Source organism: Cyanistes caeruleus, chromosome 2 (assembly GCF_971803275.1).
Source record: "Cyanistes caeruleus chromosome 2, bCyaCae1.hap1.1, whole genome shotgun sequence".
NCBI classification, from domain to species: Eukaryota; Metazoa; Chordata; class Aves; order Passeriformes; family Paridae; genus Cyanistes; species Cyanistes caeruleus.
The window spans coordinates 94,786,813-94,800,555 of NC_141702.1; the positions used below are offsets into that span (position 1 = coordinate 94,786,813).

The 13,743-nt window shown below is 41.9% G+C and overlaps 2 protein-coding genes across 3 annotated transcripts in view; one reads left to right on the forward strand and one right to left on the reverse strand.

Moving 5' to 3' along the window:
* Positions 1–12,857, reverse strand: ABCG8 (ATP binding cassette subfamily G member 8). Of its 2 annotated transcripts, none has more exons than XM_023922750.2 (13): positions 12,774–12,857; positions 11,282–11,386; positions 10,364–10,520; positions 8,270–8,508; positions 7,730–7,862; positions 6,393–6,662; positions 4,385–4,550; positions 4,209–4,292; positions 3,690–3,889; positions 3,498–3,574; positions 1,934–2,201; positions 1,327–1,454; positions 1–850 (listed from the first exon to the last, which is right to left on the reverse strand). In XM_023922750.2, exons 1-13 carry the CDS (start codon positions 12,822–12,824, stop codon positions 713–715), a joined length of 2,016 nt encoding a protein of 671 aa, XP_023778518.1. In that variant the 5' UTR covers positions 12,825–12,857; the 3' UTR covers positions 1–712. The 2 variants fall into 2 exon arrangements, with proteins under 2 accessions (XP_023778518.1, XP_023778519.1); XM_023922751.2 differs by lacking the exon at positions 1–850 and adding an exon at positions 947–1,124.
* ABCG5 (ATP binding cassette subfamily G member 5) overlaps positions 12,703–13,743 on the forward strand; it is a 17,521-nt gene continuing 16,480 nt past the window's right edge. Inside the window, exons 1-2 of the mRNA XM_023922753.2 lie at positions 12,703–13,042; positions 13,141–13,424. Coding sequence (XP_023778521.1) covers positions 13,303–13,424 — 122 coding nt within the window. The 5' untranslated portion in view covers positions 12,703–13,042; positions 13,141–13,302. The remainder of the gene's footprint in view (positions 13,043–13,140; positions 13,425–13,743) is intronic.

The following is a 13,743-nucleotide window of genomic DNA, read 5'->3' on the forward strand; positions in this document are numbered from 1 at the left end:
TTTATATTGTAAAAATAAATCCAAGAAGGTGAGATAATTTTATTTGTTACAAAATTTCATCTCTACAGTGAGCAAACACCTGTTTTGGGCATCATCAGTATATTACTGGAACACAAAGGAAAAGCTTTAAAACACAGAAATAAAGCTTTAAAAAACACATAAGCAACTGGAACACAGAGCAGTTAAAAATTGTGTTTTGCATCCTTGCACGTTCTCCTGAAACACTTGTGAAATCTTCTGTGTTGCTTTCCTCTGCGCTGTTCTTAATATGTTAAACGTTATACATGCCAGAGAAAGTGTTTTGATCCTGTTCTCTTGTCGCCCTCTGATTAAAGTGATCATCCTATGTTCAACATTACAGACTAAAACATCAGCTATTATTACAGAGCGCGATGGGTCCTTTTATATCGGTGGCCCATAGCTCAGACTATTTCCAGATGTGGAGAACTCATAAGAGCCTTGTCACTCGTTCAGCCCGTACGCGAAGCAAACAAAAAGCCCAAAGCCCACCCCCGACCCCCAATGGCAGGCTGCAGCCGCGGCCCGTGGCAGGCTCCCGGCCGCCTCCCGACTCCTGGGGTTCTACTGCCATCCTGTGGCAGCCGGGCTGCCGCCGCTCCCCGCCTCCTGCCCGCCTGCCGGGGCTCCCACCGGGAGCCTTCTAACTCTGCCTTCCTGCAGGGGAGCCCGTCACCTGCTGCCTCTGCTGCTCTTACCAGTCTTGGGTTGATTTCTGCTTGATAAAGCGCAGAGATAAATAGTATAAAAGCAGGAAGCTGCAAATGATGCCAGCGAGGACAAGGTAGCTCACATAGAGAGGATGGGAGTCCAGGTCCAGAGCCTGAGTGACCTGTAAGGACCAATAACACAAAATTAGGAAAAGACAAAATTTTCATGCTGGATCTGTGAAGTGTGTTTTATGTGTAAGTTCCCTGGCCCCTGCTACCTTCCCCTGTTTTCCAGCATGGGTGTAGCTTCCGGGGTGGTTTGAATAGAAGGTTGCAGCTACACTATTCCTGTTTCAGAAGAACACAGTTCAGCTTCTAAACAATTCCAGCAAAGTTAACGGTTGGGAGCTGGTGTCGGAAAGAGTTGCCCTTTGTTATTTTGGTTTTTCTCTGCAACTGAAAGAAAGGCATAGAAGGAGTAACTGCTGTAGGGCCACCTTTAGGAACAAATTTTCAACCAGGTGTAACACAACTTCATGTGTTGATTTGGGCAATTCCCAAATTTGAGGCCTACAGCATCTATTTAAATATGACAGGCATATAAATAGCATTTCAATTTCTTATCAAATGCGTGCAACAATTTTTATTGCTGACTTACAAGTTTCCCTGGTATTTGATAAGTAATGTTTCGATCAGACATTTCATACGTGGTGTCAGTGAACTGAATTTGCATCATTCCTTGAAAATTCCATCTGATAAAAGAAATTTTTGAAACCCAAAAAGGAACTGCAAAAGAAAATGACAGAAATTGATACACACACACAAACTTGAGACCTCGAATACTACTGTGCTGCTGCCAAATACAACAGGTTTGTCTCTCTTCTTGACAGCCAGAGGCTGTAAACACGTGACAGTGTATTATTGGACAAAATGGCAGATATCCTTTACATAGTTACATGGAAATGGGAAATCAGGAATATCCATATCTATCAAACTCCCCCTGTCAACTAAGTCTTCCTGGAGCTCCATCTTCATCTTTGAATACAATTCTTTTTACTGAAGAATTTAGCAACCACACTAAGTGCTTTTTTGACCAACTTCTTGTTGCCTCATTTTCAGATGGAGAAACTGATGTAAAATGCACTGTCACCATCCAAAAAGATAATAACAAAAGTAAGAATAAAGCTGAGTTTTCCTGCACAAGACACAGTGTCACTGATGACAGCAATTCGTGTTTCAGAAAGAGGGGGGGAGCTTTGTCTTACCTGTCCAGAGGCTGTTCAGACTTATCACAAAACCACCACTCAGGTAGAACGATGTGAAGAGGACATTGCCAAGGAAGGCCGAGAGCTGCAACGTCGGTAGCAGAGCTGCCACCCAAAGCGCCATGGCACGGGCACTGTAAACAGCCAACCACAATAACACGAAGTTCAGCAGGAAATGTTCTGGCTCAGGAACAAGGTTTGCCAGCCAGTAGATGGGAATCCCATAAATTATAACAAAAATGCAGTGTTCTGGGAGCTCCCCCAAAATCTGTTTGGGAAGATGAAAATGAAAATAAAAAAAAAAAAAAAAAGAGAAAAAGGTGAATGATAATTACAAAAATATATGAGATATGCCTTAATTTGCTTATGGACTGTTCATAAAAGCTATAGGAAATACTCCCTTAGAATGTAATAATCTGCCTGTTAGGGCTTGTCAGTGACATGCAAAACCAATCCACAACAGAAACAAATGCTGGCTAATTTTTTCTCTGGTTGTGACAATGCCTAGGACTAGTCGTTACAGATTGTTTTGTTAAGAGTTTTGGGAGCTTCTAAGAAGGTAATACACTTTTGCTTTGAACTGGTGTGCTTGGTAACAGTAATACTGTTACTGACTCATGGCAACTGAATGTTTTGTCCCAGTTTGGTTGAAACTAGTGTGAGATTAAATTTGAGACAAACTTGCCTGTTGGTCCCTTCACCACCTTGTCCCAAAGGCAGTCCAGTTAGCAACTTGATTAATTGCAAAGCAAAAGCATAACTGGGATTTTCTCAAATACCTAAGAGGTATATAGAGAATATTAGTTCTTCCAAAGAGGGTTGCTACTATTCTCTAATACTAAGGTTGTAACAAATTACATCGATTTCTCTGTGAATAATGTGCAATCTTTGTGACACAATGCAAAGAATATTTTTCTCTGGCAACCACTAATAAGCATTTAAAATCTCGTGCAGAAATGGAAACCTAAATTACAGATGCCATGGCAGGCAGAACTCATCTAACAACACAAAGGAGGGATTATTCAAAACCTTTGTGAAAAAGAGAATGTAGTTTTTTAAAAGTTCTAAATTTAATTCTAGAAACTCTGGCTTTTTGTGCATGTAATGCATTTTTTAGCTCGGACCAATACAGGCCCAAACAACTACTCAAAATACCACAGCATTTTGTGCTTTAGCTTTTGATATGAAGGTTTTGTTTTACAGATCAAGATATGTAAGCAAAATTTCAGAGATGCTGCAGTGAATTAAATATGCAGGTATGTAAAATTGTTTAAACCTGGAAATTTGAGTCCGAGATTTCTCACATTTTGGCCAAAGAACCCAGTGAAAAGTTCTTTGGCTTTCCTGGTGTGGGATCTCAGCCATGAATTTTGGCGAAGTTCTAAACTAGTGTGAGGCTTAACCTATTAATACTAAGGAAGTGAGACTGATAGCCGTAGCTGGCAGACACAAAAGAATAAAGTCTGATGTGAATGTGATTATTTATACAGCAAGGCCTTGGTTTGCTTGTGTTTTTTATTGTTCAAGACAGCTGTTTGTATTTCCTGGCAGCAAAACCAATTACCTTAGCAAAGAAGTATGGGCCAACAGAGTACATTCCACTTTCCAAGTCATGATAAAGCATTGCTCTTTCTGAGTGACCTGCAGGGTAGGAACAAACACACTGGGTTGTGATAATAAGTTTATTTTTTCCATTGATTTAAGAATTTTTAAAATTTTGATTCCTTATAGCATTTACAAGAAGACTCATACTTACACTTGGCAATAACATCCAAAATTATTGTGAATGGGATTAGGGCACCTATCATGTACAGCAGGGCTGTTGTGTCACGAATAGAGAGTCCGGTTTTTTCATGGCCATAGTACAAAAATCCAATTAGTAATGACATAAGAAGGGCTTCAAATCCATGGATTAATAGTGTTGGAAGATCTCTGAAGTCATTGGAGACCTGACGACTAGGAAAACAGCAATATTGACCGTAAGATATAATGCTTACTAATGCCGGTTATATTCAGACACATTACCCCAAACAGTGTTAAAATCAGTTCTTGGAACTTGCTGGCTTTGGCTCAGACAGAAGTTGGGTTCTCTGTTCCTGTAAAGGATTTTACCTAGTCAAACCTATGAAGCACCTGTAGCCACCAAGTGTTTCAGGTCTAAAATGCTGAAAGGCTGAAGGAAGACAATTGGTGTGGGACGATCTGTACCTCTTTTTGATGATTTTAAATACAAATGGGCAAGATACATAACTGTTTATGCTGAAGATAGGATTACCTTAATAATATAGTGAACTGCTTTAAGGCTCCTGGTAATTGATCACTTGAATTGTGAGGCATATTCATTACCTCTTCTGAATTCCTGCCCAAAGGAAAAAATAAAAAAATAAAAATTAAATTAGCACAAGGTGTAGCTATTATTCCAGATCTTCCATATGACACTCTTTCCTTTACCTCTGCTTGATGACTGTGGTCTCAGCATTGTCTCCTTCAGTAACTTTCCATAAGAAATCATCAAAATGTTTGACCTTTTCAACAAACAAGTTGGCAAGAGCATTTGCTCTTTTTCGGCTTTCCATCTCTTTTTCTGGAGTCTGTTTATCAATACTGGTCAAGTCAACTGCAAGACATTACTTGATGTGAGTCCATGTGCCATAGAAGAAATAACTTTATGATGTGTTTAGAATCAGGTATTTCACTGAGAGCAAACAGTCCAACCTGTGTACATGCATTAACTTACAACAGTTAAAATTATCAGTTATTTTAGGTAATTAGAGATTAAGAGATTGTTAATGTATATGTTTCTTCCCTAGTCACTCAATGAATCACTGAGAGATTACATAATTTCTTATTATAGTATTATAAACTACTATTTCATATTTTTATAAATTTCATAGCACCTTGAGAGCAGTGCTGAGAAAAAATAGTTTGAATTTCCTTCCTGGCATGTAGGCATTTACAGTCTTTTATGTGACTTTGACTTAAATCACATTTTTTCTTCATCTGCAAAATTATAGTTACTGTCTTAGTTGTATCTTACAGAGGTGCCATAAACTTTACCTGATACTGAGAAAGTCCAAATGTAATATTATCTAAGGACAACATAGTCATACCAATAATAGTTGACTTAGCTTTTTTTTTTTTTAATCTAAACTTACAATAGTATTTTCCCATGCTGACCTTTGGTGTAGATTGACAATATCTGATGTTTTACAGATGTTTTCTGAGAGAAATATCACTGTACATTTCTTAACTCCTTGCACTGGACTGATCATGTGTGTTCAGCCACTCTGAGGAGGAGCCCATAAGAAATTCTTTGCCTTCCCTTCTGCCCTGGTCACCTGTTTCTCTGTCACACAGCCAGCATTTTTATGTTTCCATCAGGTGGGATGCTCTGCCATCCTGTCCTATTTCCACCTTCCTGCTGCCCATATTTCCTTTTTTTTCTTGTGGTACTGACTTGGTGCATACCATTCAATAATCTTTCACCTGCCTCTATGCCCTCCCCACTTCCATGTCACAGGGGACATGTCATGTTGTTCCTGTAACCACAGGCTGTAGCTACAGATTTCCCCAGGGCTACCTCATTCTCCATTCCCATAAAGGGGTGCTGCAAGCCTCCCCAAGGCTGTGCTTGGCTGAGGACTCTCTGAACCCTGATGGTGACAAAGGTCTTTTTGTGGGGCTTGACACCAAGGTTAATTTCTGTTTATCTCTGTGCAGCTAGCACTGCCTGCCACACAGGCACAGCTAAAGAGATTACTCCAGAGCATTATGGTTCTCTGAGGTCCGTATCAGGTTTTCTGGCCAACTTGAGTGCAAAGACCTGGGAATCGAACCAGCCTCTGTTAAGAGATTCCTGCCCCTAGATTAACAGGGGCAGATTCCCTTTCCGCATTGCTAAAACCAGATGATGAATGTATTTGAAACCACGTAAACTTTCTTTGAGGAGTAAAAAGATTGCTGATTTGGATTAGGATTTTCTCCCTTCCAGTGTGCTCTGTAGGGCAGCACTCCTTTTTCCCATTACCTGTTCCAGGTTTGTATCAGATTAGGAGCTAGCTTCTGTAAAACAAACTTCTACGTTTTCTTAATTGAGAAATCAGAGAACTGTCTACAGATAGCAGTTGATGAGTTTATCTGTGCCTTTCCCAGAGAAGAAGTTTCAACCAGCTAAGACATGGGAATAAGTATGGTAAATATGTTGACAAGTTATTGCATCTGGTATGGTTAGAAGGAGCATTTTTAAATTAGTTTTGTCTGTACCTCTTGTCTTTGCTACATTTCCTGTACTAACAGATAAGGATCCTATTAAAAACTGAACTTGCTGCAATGTTGTTTTGAGTTAGTTACAAGGAATTTCGAAGACAGACATGGTCAATAAAAATCAACATTACCTAGCCACTTAGGAAAGCAAATTATTTCCAGTAACCCTTTTTTTATGACAGTGCTTGATACTGACCATAGAAATCCGCAGGATTGCTGTACCTTGGGCAGGGATAGCCTAGTTCTGTGAAATACTGGACCATGTCTTCAGCTGTTCCACAGTAGGCAGTGAGTCCAGAAGTCATCAGAAGAACCAAATCAAACAATTGGAAGATATCTGACCGGGGCTGATGAAGTGAAAGAAGAACCAATCTGTTTCCTCTGGCCAGTCTGGATAATGTTATCACAAGGTTATGTGCAGTAAAACTGTCCAGTCCAGATGTGGGTTCATCAAGTATGAGTATTCCTGCCAAAGGCATTAAGTTTAGCTGTGAAAAGCAGCATGTTTGGTTTGGAAAATATGTTCTAAGTGAAATGGTGCTAGTGCATGAAATTTCACTCATTTTTAAATTTAAAGAAACTAGAATTTTTTTTTAACTTCGGTACATCTATTCCTGAGCATCACTTCTTACAAAAGTACTGCTTTTCGTATAACTACAGAAGTATGACTTTATACAAGCAAAAAGATTTCAAATCTGTTTCCTAGAGAAAAAACTGATGAGGAATCTTGTTCAACAAGAGGCTCAGTCAAGGTTAGTAGTGCTTTTGATATATATAAGATCAGAGTAGGGATTCAATCCAGCAAAATCAGCTGTGGATTTAGCCTTATGTTTTGTTTCTACTGAAGACAATGGAAGTTTCTAGTTCACCTGCAACATGACATCATGTCAGTGAGTTGCACAAGATGGCAATGACTGACTATAGAGCAAAGAAAATTACCTTTCCTGTTAATACTGCACATGTAAATGGGGACTGTGTCAGGGGAAAGGAAAACAATTTCCATGTTAAAATACACCAAAGTAACTTGTGGCATGTGATCGGATAACACCCAAACCTTATCACTATAAGTGATATGTGATATGGACTAACCAGAGCACTGCTGTGAGAGTAACTTCAGGCAACTTTGAGTAATCTTTGTGGTGGTGGTTTTACAGAGTGGTGGCTGAAGGCTCCTGAGGGCTCTGCCATGGTCTGTCTCCACTTTTCCACTGGCAAAGGTGACCGAAGCAGAAGTGTGTCAGCTCCTGAAACACTCTGTTTACAGAATTATTCCTTTAATAATTACAGTATTATCTGTGATCAGCACTGATTGCAGTTTAAGCAAATGGAGCAGCAGCAGTCACTAACTGTGCTGTGGAGAGGCAGCCTCTGGCAGAGGGTGGTGCAAAGCCTGTTAAGCACTATGACCTCCTCCAGCTGCCCTAGGGGCAGCTGAGTGTGTGGCTCTTCCCTGAAAGCTTCCATCTTCATGCGGTGCCCCGTTACGCCCAGGTGGTGTGTGGTGGGCCCCAAGAAGGTGTGAGTTGTGCTCACCCGGGTTCCAGAGCAGCTGCACGCCGATGCTCACCCTGCGCCTCTCGCCCCCGGAGACGCCCCGCAGGTACTCATTCCCCACCCTGGTGTTGGCGCATTGCCGCAGGCGGAGCTCTGCGATCACATCTTCCACCTGCCGGGATCCAAGGGTGACAGGCGTCAGGAAAGAGTTCATTTGCACATTCGTGCATAGATAAAACTGAAAATATGATTAATAGGGTTAAAATTCATCTGGTTATTTCAGTGCTAGAGACACTTGAAAACAAATCTTGATTTTAGAGGTAACATTGAAAAAGACTCAGCGATCAAAAATTTAGCTCGTCTTTCAGCCTCTCTAATGCTTTCTCTAGATTGTCATTTTTTATGAGCTTTGGAACAATTGCTGCTTTCTATCTTGAAAGATGAAAAAGGTTTATAATTCATAATCTACATAAAAAAATGCCAGATTAGCTGTTCTGACTCCAAACATACAGGATCTCTTGGATAATTCCTGTCAGACACATTCTTGACAACTTTATTTTTCCCCAACAGTTTAATTACCCTTTTTTTCCTTTGTGAGTCTGAAAAAAACTTTGGAAGACGCAGTTTGGCAACGAACAATAGTGTTTCTCTGACAGTCAGGTGTGGGAGCAGTCGGTCATCCTGCCTCACGTGTGCTATGCATTTCTTGACAAGTTGGGGAGTGCTGGGTTTGTTGTTGATCATGACTTGACCTGACTTGATTTTGCCTCCATGATCACGGCAGGTTATCACATCAAGCAAGGATGTCTTTCCACCAGCTAGAAAAATAAAAATTGAAAATTAATTTCCAAGGGATGGTTTTGAAAAGTGATCTTGTCAGTGGACAGAGATGTTAAGGAAAAAAAATTCTTCCCCAACCCCTCCTGAAGTTTTCACAGAGATGGGATGATCTTCAAAGAAAATATTGACTATAAGCTCCCGTGGAGGAAATCTCTCCCCTCTGGAATGGAGTATGTGGCTTGAACCCTTATCATTTCTCAGCAGAATTGGGTATCCGAGCTTTGAGGACAGCTTCATGAACACAAGAAGTGTCTCTTATCTCTTTGGTAAATTCTCTTTCACTTTTGAAACAGAGGTGAAAGATGGTCCTGCCCTGGCTGCAAGGCTGCCACCCAAATGCTCAGCAAGAGCTCTCTTTGTGGAGGGATTTGTGAATTCAGAAAGAGGAGCTGGATCAGCTGAATGACTAAGGCATTGAATGATTATACTGACAATAAGAACATTAATCACGATTGAAATAAAAATTATTATTACTTAAATAAGACAAAAAGTCATTTAAATAATTAGGAAAAGTTGGCTCATACCCAGAGGTAAGAAAAGTAAAACAATGAAAACAAAACCTGATTTGGAGTTAAACAGCAAATGAATTTTTCCTTTTTGTTGTGTGATGCTGTATGTAAACACACAGAACTCTCTTATGATTAGATGTCATTTATTTCTAGTCTCCCTGTTGAAAGATTAACTCCACGCTTCCTTCTTAATACATACATCTCAAAAAAGAAACCCATCCATCTGTAAACCATGTATTGCTCTGTTTAAGAGTGACATATTGATTGCCATTGACAATGTGAAACCCATCAGCAGTTTAATCCATTTTACAAAGGCATTTGATTAAATAGATGATAAACAGCTTTTGAAAATAGTTTGACTAGTTTGTTGAAAGGGGTTTGTGCTCAGTGTATGTTGCCTTACAAAGGTGCTATATCTATAACTCAGTATGTTATTTCATCACAAAGCTTTTCCTTTTATTATCAGGAGAATCTCTAAGGTAAGCTTCACTTACATTAAGAATATGTGCTAAGGAAAAATTCCCATGGCAATAGGGAAGAAAACTCTAATTTTTTAGGAATAAAGTTAAAACTTCTTTGGCAAATACGCCTGGCCTGTGAGAGAACGTATCTTCACTGAATCACTGAGCTAACCTGTGTAAGACTCTAGTGGAGACACAGCATGGGGGTTTTTGCCTCCCAAGTATGGCACTTTTTACTTCAGTTTAAAGGTCCTGTATCTACTTGTTGTCCCCCTTGACCAGTCCCACCTGAAAATGGAAGGAAAAAACCAAACCATAGTGTAATAAAGCAGTAACACCAGGCAGAAGAGGAACTGTCTTTTCTTCTCTGTAAGTTTCTACCAATTAAAACAAATGCGTTATTTTATCCTGTTAGAATTTTCAGTCCAAATAGAATTCCTGCTCATGGTTATGCAAGTTGGCACTGATCTTTCTTATGGGGTCTGGCCTCATTTGTTTGCTATCTGAGTATAGTCTGCAATTGAACTGTGTTGAATCTGAGCCATGAAACTGATTCATGTCTAGCAAATCTGGGGCTGCAAGGCCACACTTGCAACAATATCTCACTACACATCAGGAAACAGAATGCAAATGTGTGTCGGGCATAACAAAAACTGGTTTAAAAATAAATGTTAATTTCCTCTCCCCCCAAATCCTTCTCGGTTTCCTTGTTCATCATGTCACTTAAAGAATGTATTTTACTGTCACATCCAATAGTTTTTTCTCAACTAGATTTTGACATTATAAAGATTGCAGAGTGTTGCTCTTGATTATGTCCATTTTATCTGAGAGCTGGTCATACAATGAAATGTGTTTGCTCTTACCAGTGCTTCCTATAATTGCAAGCATCTGACCACTTCGCACTTTTAGATTCAGATTTTGGATTACTGGCATGTGGGAATCGGGATCCGATTTCCATGTCCAGGGCATTTTCATCTGAGCAAGGTTCTCATACCAGGGAATCTGGGATGCTTTGTTAACCTAACAAAGAAGGAAATAAGTCCTTTCAATTCAAGCAACAAACTATTTAACAACAAATACCTTCCAAGTTATAATGTTACAAGCAAAGCGTATATTAAAATATTACTGTTCATCTTCAGAAATTCATAGAAGGAAGCTCTTTTGCAGCCACCTATGCTTTCATGCCTTGCTTCTTGTTCTCTTAATCACTAAAACGCTCTCTGTGCTTTGTTACTTTGGTAATTTATTACCACTGTAAATTTTAAATGTTTCAAACTTTAAATATAATTAGAAATTCCACAGAACTGAAAATTGTGAAATCTTATTTAGATGCTATGGTGAGAAGGAGATGAAATATTCATTGCTTCATTGAAATCCTCCTTGTTAGTCATCTTCTCTTTATCCCCTTCTACATACTCGTTCTTGCTAGCAAGGGCTCCTTTCATCCCTAGCTGAACAGAAAGTCCCTCTGCTACAGCCCTCAGACGAATAATTTTGCTCAAGACTGAAACAAAGCAGGGCCTAGAAACAGACCTCTCTTCCTGTGTTATCCCTTAACTTTACTGGATGTATTTACAATACAGAGGTTAGTCTGATGTCAATATTGCAGCCAAGAGTGTGACTCTGCTCACAAACTGACTGTGCAGTAATCGTGTGAACTTCTACTTTATTTGGCTTTTAAAATGGCCTGGGTATAAAAACAGGCATTGCTGGATATGCTTCCTGCTGAAGGGAGGTGTATAAATGACAATTTTTACATGCTGGTAGTTGAGGCTTTTTACCTGGTAGTTGAGTTCTTTGACTTCCAGAACATTTGATTTTCCACTGTATGTGAAATAAAGACTGTTATCTTCTTCAGAGTGAAAAATAGTATCCTGGGTCTTGGTCTGGAAAAGTTGATAGGTGGATTGCATCAGTTAACTGCAATAATTAAAGTGCTGCTCAAGTCTGAGTTCAGAAAGGATGAAGCACAAAGGGAAATGTATTTATGGGATGTAACAATATAAATGATGGACTACTGTAGTGCAAAAGTCAAGGAAATCAAGGAAGGGTTGAAATGAGTTATCAGTTATCTGTTAATCAGTGTGAAACATACTTTGTTCTAGTGACATGTGAGGGCCAAACATGTTGTGCTGCTCTTTTCCAATTGCTTTCAGATTAAAAGGGAAAACTTTCAAAATGGAAATAAATGTCATGTCACTCTAAAGAGATTAGACTTTTTTGAGGAAGAAGGATGTACTACTTCAGCAGTATTAGTCTACTGAATCAAAATGGTGCATATTGTAATTATGCATTTTGGCAGCTAAAAGTGAAGGTTCATGGGAAGTATGTCCATTATTGAATTCCACATGGACTCGGTACACTTGGAGGCTTTATGAACAAATTGGTAAGCAGGCACTGGTGCAGTCCCTTTCTTCTCTTTTGTTCTTTTAAATTCACCATTTATCATATGGAACATCTTAATGTTCTGATATATCAGGTAAAATAACAAGAGTCTACTTGGTCCTTTTACATAGGAAAAGCTGCAGCTGGGAAGTCCTAGGCAAGGCAGCTTTCTGGCTTTGTGTTTAGCTCTGTGTGCATGCCTGCAGTTTTCCTTCCAGACAGCTGTATCTCTTCCACAGCTCTGTGCTTTTCCTACTTGTCAGACTCATAGCCTAGCGAAGGCAAACATACCCGGCCCCTGTGTACCAGACCCTATACATGCCTGTGGTATCTTTGGCAGAGGATGACCGTGATCTTTGTGTCAACCTTCTGCCCTCACAGCAAACAAGGCTGATTATTTTTTTTCAGTCTAGATACACAGCAGAAAGCAACATAACACCAAGCAGCCTGAAAAACCACAGGAAAGCCCTCCAAACTACCCCTGCTGCCAAAGCACTCTGCTCCCTTCATTATGCTGAACCTAATTTTTAAGAACAGGTGCTCCTCAGCAAATGCGGGGATCCAGTCTGAAGGCATTTCCTGGGAAAGCTAGTCCAGGATATGCTCAGGGGCTTTCTCCTCCATCCACGCATTTGGAGACGCTCTCTCTGCTCCACGATGGTGGCACCTGAGCGCCGGCCTCATGCTCCGTGTGCCCCGGTGCGGGATGGGGCGCCCTCTGCTCCGCGCTTCGGAGCGGGACGAGCTCAGGGCTCCCTGACTGCGCCAGCCCGCTGGGCAGGATGCCTGCCTCCCTCCCCCAGCTCCTGGCCAGCGCGGTAGCTGCGGGATAGCGGAGCCCCTCGGGCCCCTCCCCACTCCACTCACAGCCAAGCCCTCGCACATCACCTGGCTGCAGCTGGCATCGTCCAGACAGACATTTTCAGTAGTTTCCTTCATAGTGGTGGTGGTGGTGGAACGTCTCGCTCCCTGCAGTGGTTTGACTATCGTCTCTTTGAAAGCTGTGGAAATCCTTCTCTTGGTTTGGAGCGCAGTCCTTTCCAGGCACCCTCACCGCAGCACCATTTCTCCTGGCGCTCTGTGTCTCTGCAGCTGGCATGACCCCGTGGACAGGGAAATACTCCCCACCTCTAGGACACTAATAGCTCAGGCTAAAGGTACATCAGATAGCGGCTTCAGCTAATCACTGATCAGTTAGTTGTTCTCTGGAAAAAGAAAGAACAGGGAGAAAGAAAACATCTCTGTTTTCTTTGAGGTGGCAAGTGCCGGGGGGCAGCGACCTGCTCTGACCCGGGACAGCGGGAGCTGCCCCTGCGTGGTGCCGGGGAAGGCATGGTGGTGGCGGCCGTGGCAGTGCCAGGCACCCGGCCAGCAGCGTGAGGGACGCAGAGAGGCTGCGGAGGACGGGGCCCCCAGGATGTCGGGCGGAACGTCTCCCACCCTGGAGAAGAGCGGCAGCATCGGGCACACAGGCGAGGTGAAGGCTGCGGGGGAGCTCCCCGACAGCATCAGCGTCCAGGGTGTCTCCTACACCATCAGGTAGCGCTGGGAGGGCGGTGTGGAGGGTCCCTGCAGCGGCGCCGGGAGCTGCGGGAGCGGGGCCGGCCCTGTGCGCTGTGGGTTCGGCCGCAGCCCAGCGCGGCAGGAGCCATGGTGCCAGGCTCCCCTCATGGCGCCGGGCCCTCCGCCTCAGGGCAGAGCCCTCCCGAGCCTCCCCACATCTCCTTCACGCCTCTGAAAAACGTGCTTTACCGGAGATTTCCAAACCTTGTGCCCTTTCCCACTGCCTTTCCTGCTGCTGCCGGAGGGGTAACACGAGGTCCTAAGGAAAGGAACAGGTGAATTAATGGCTGGCAAT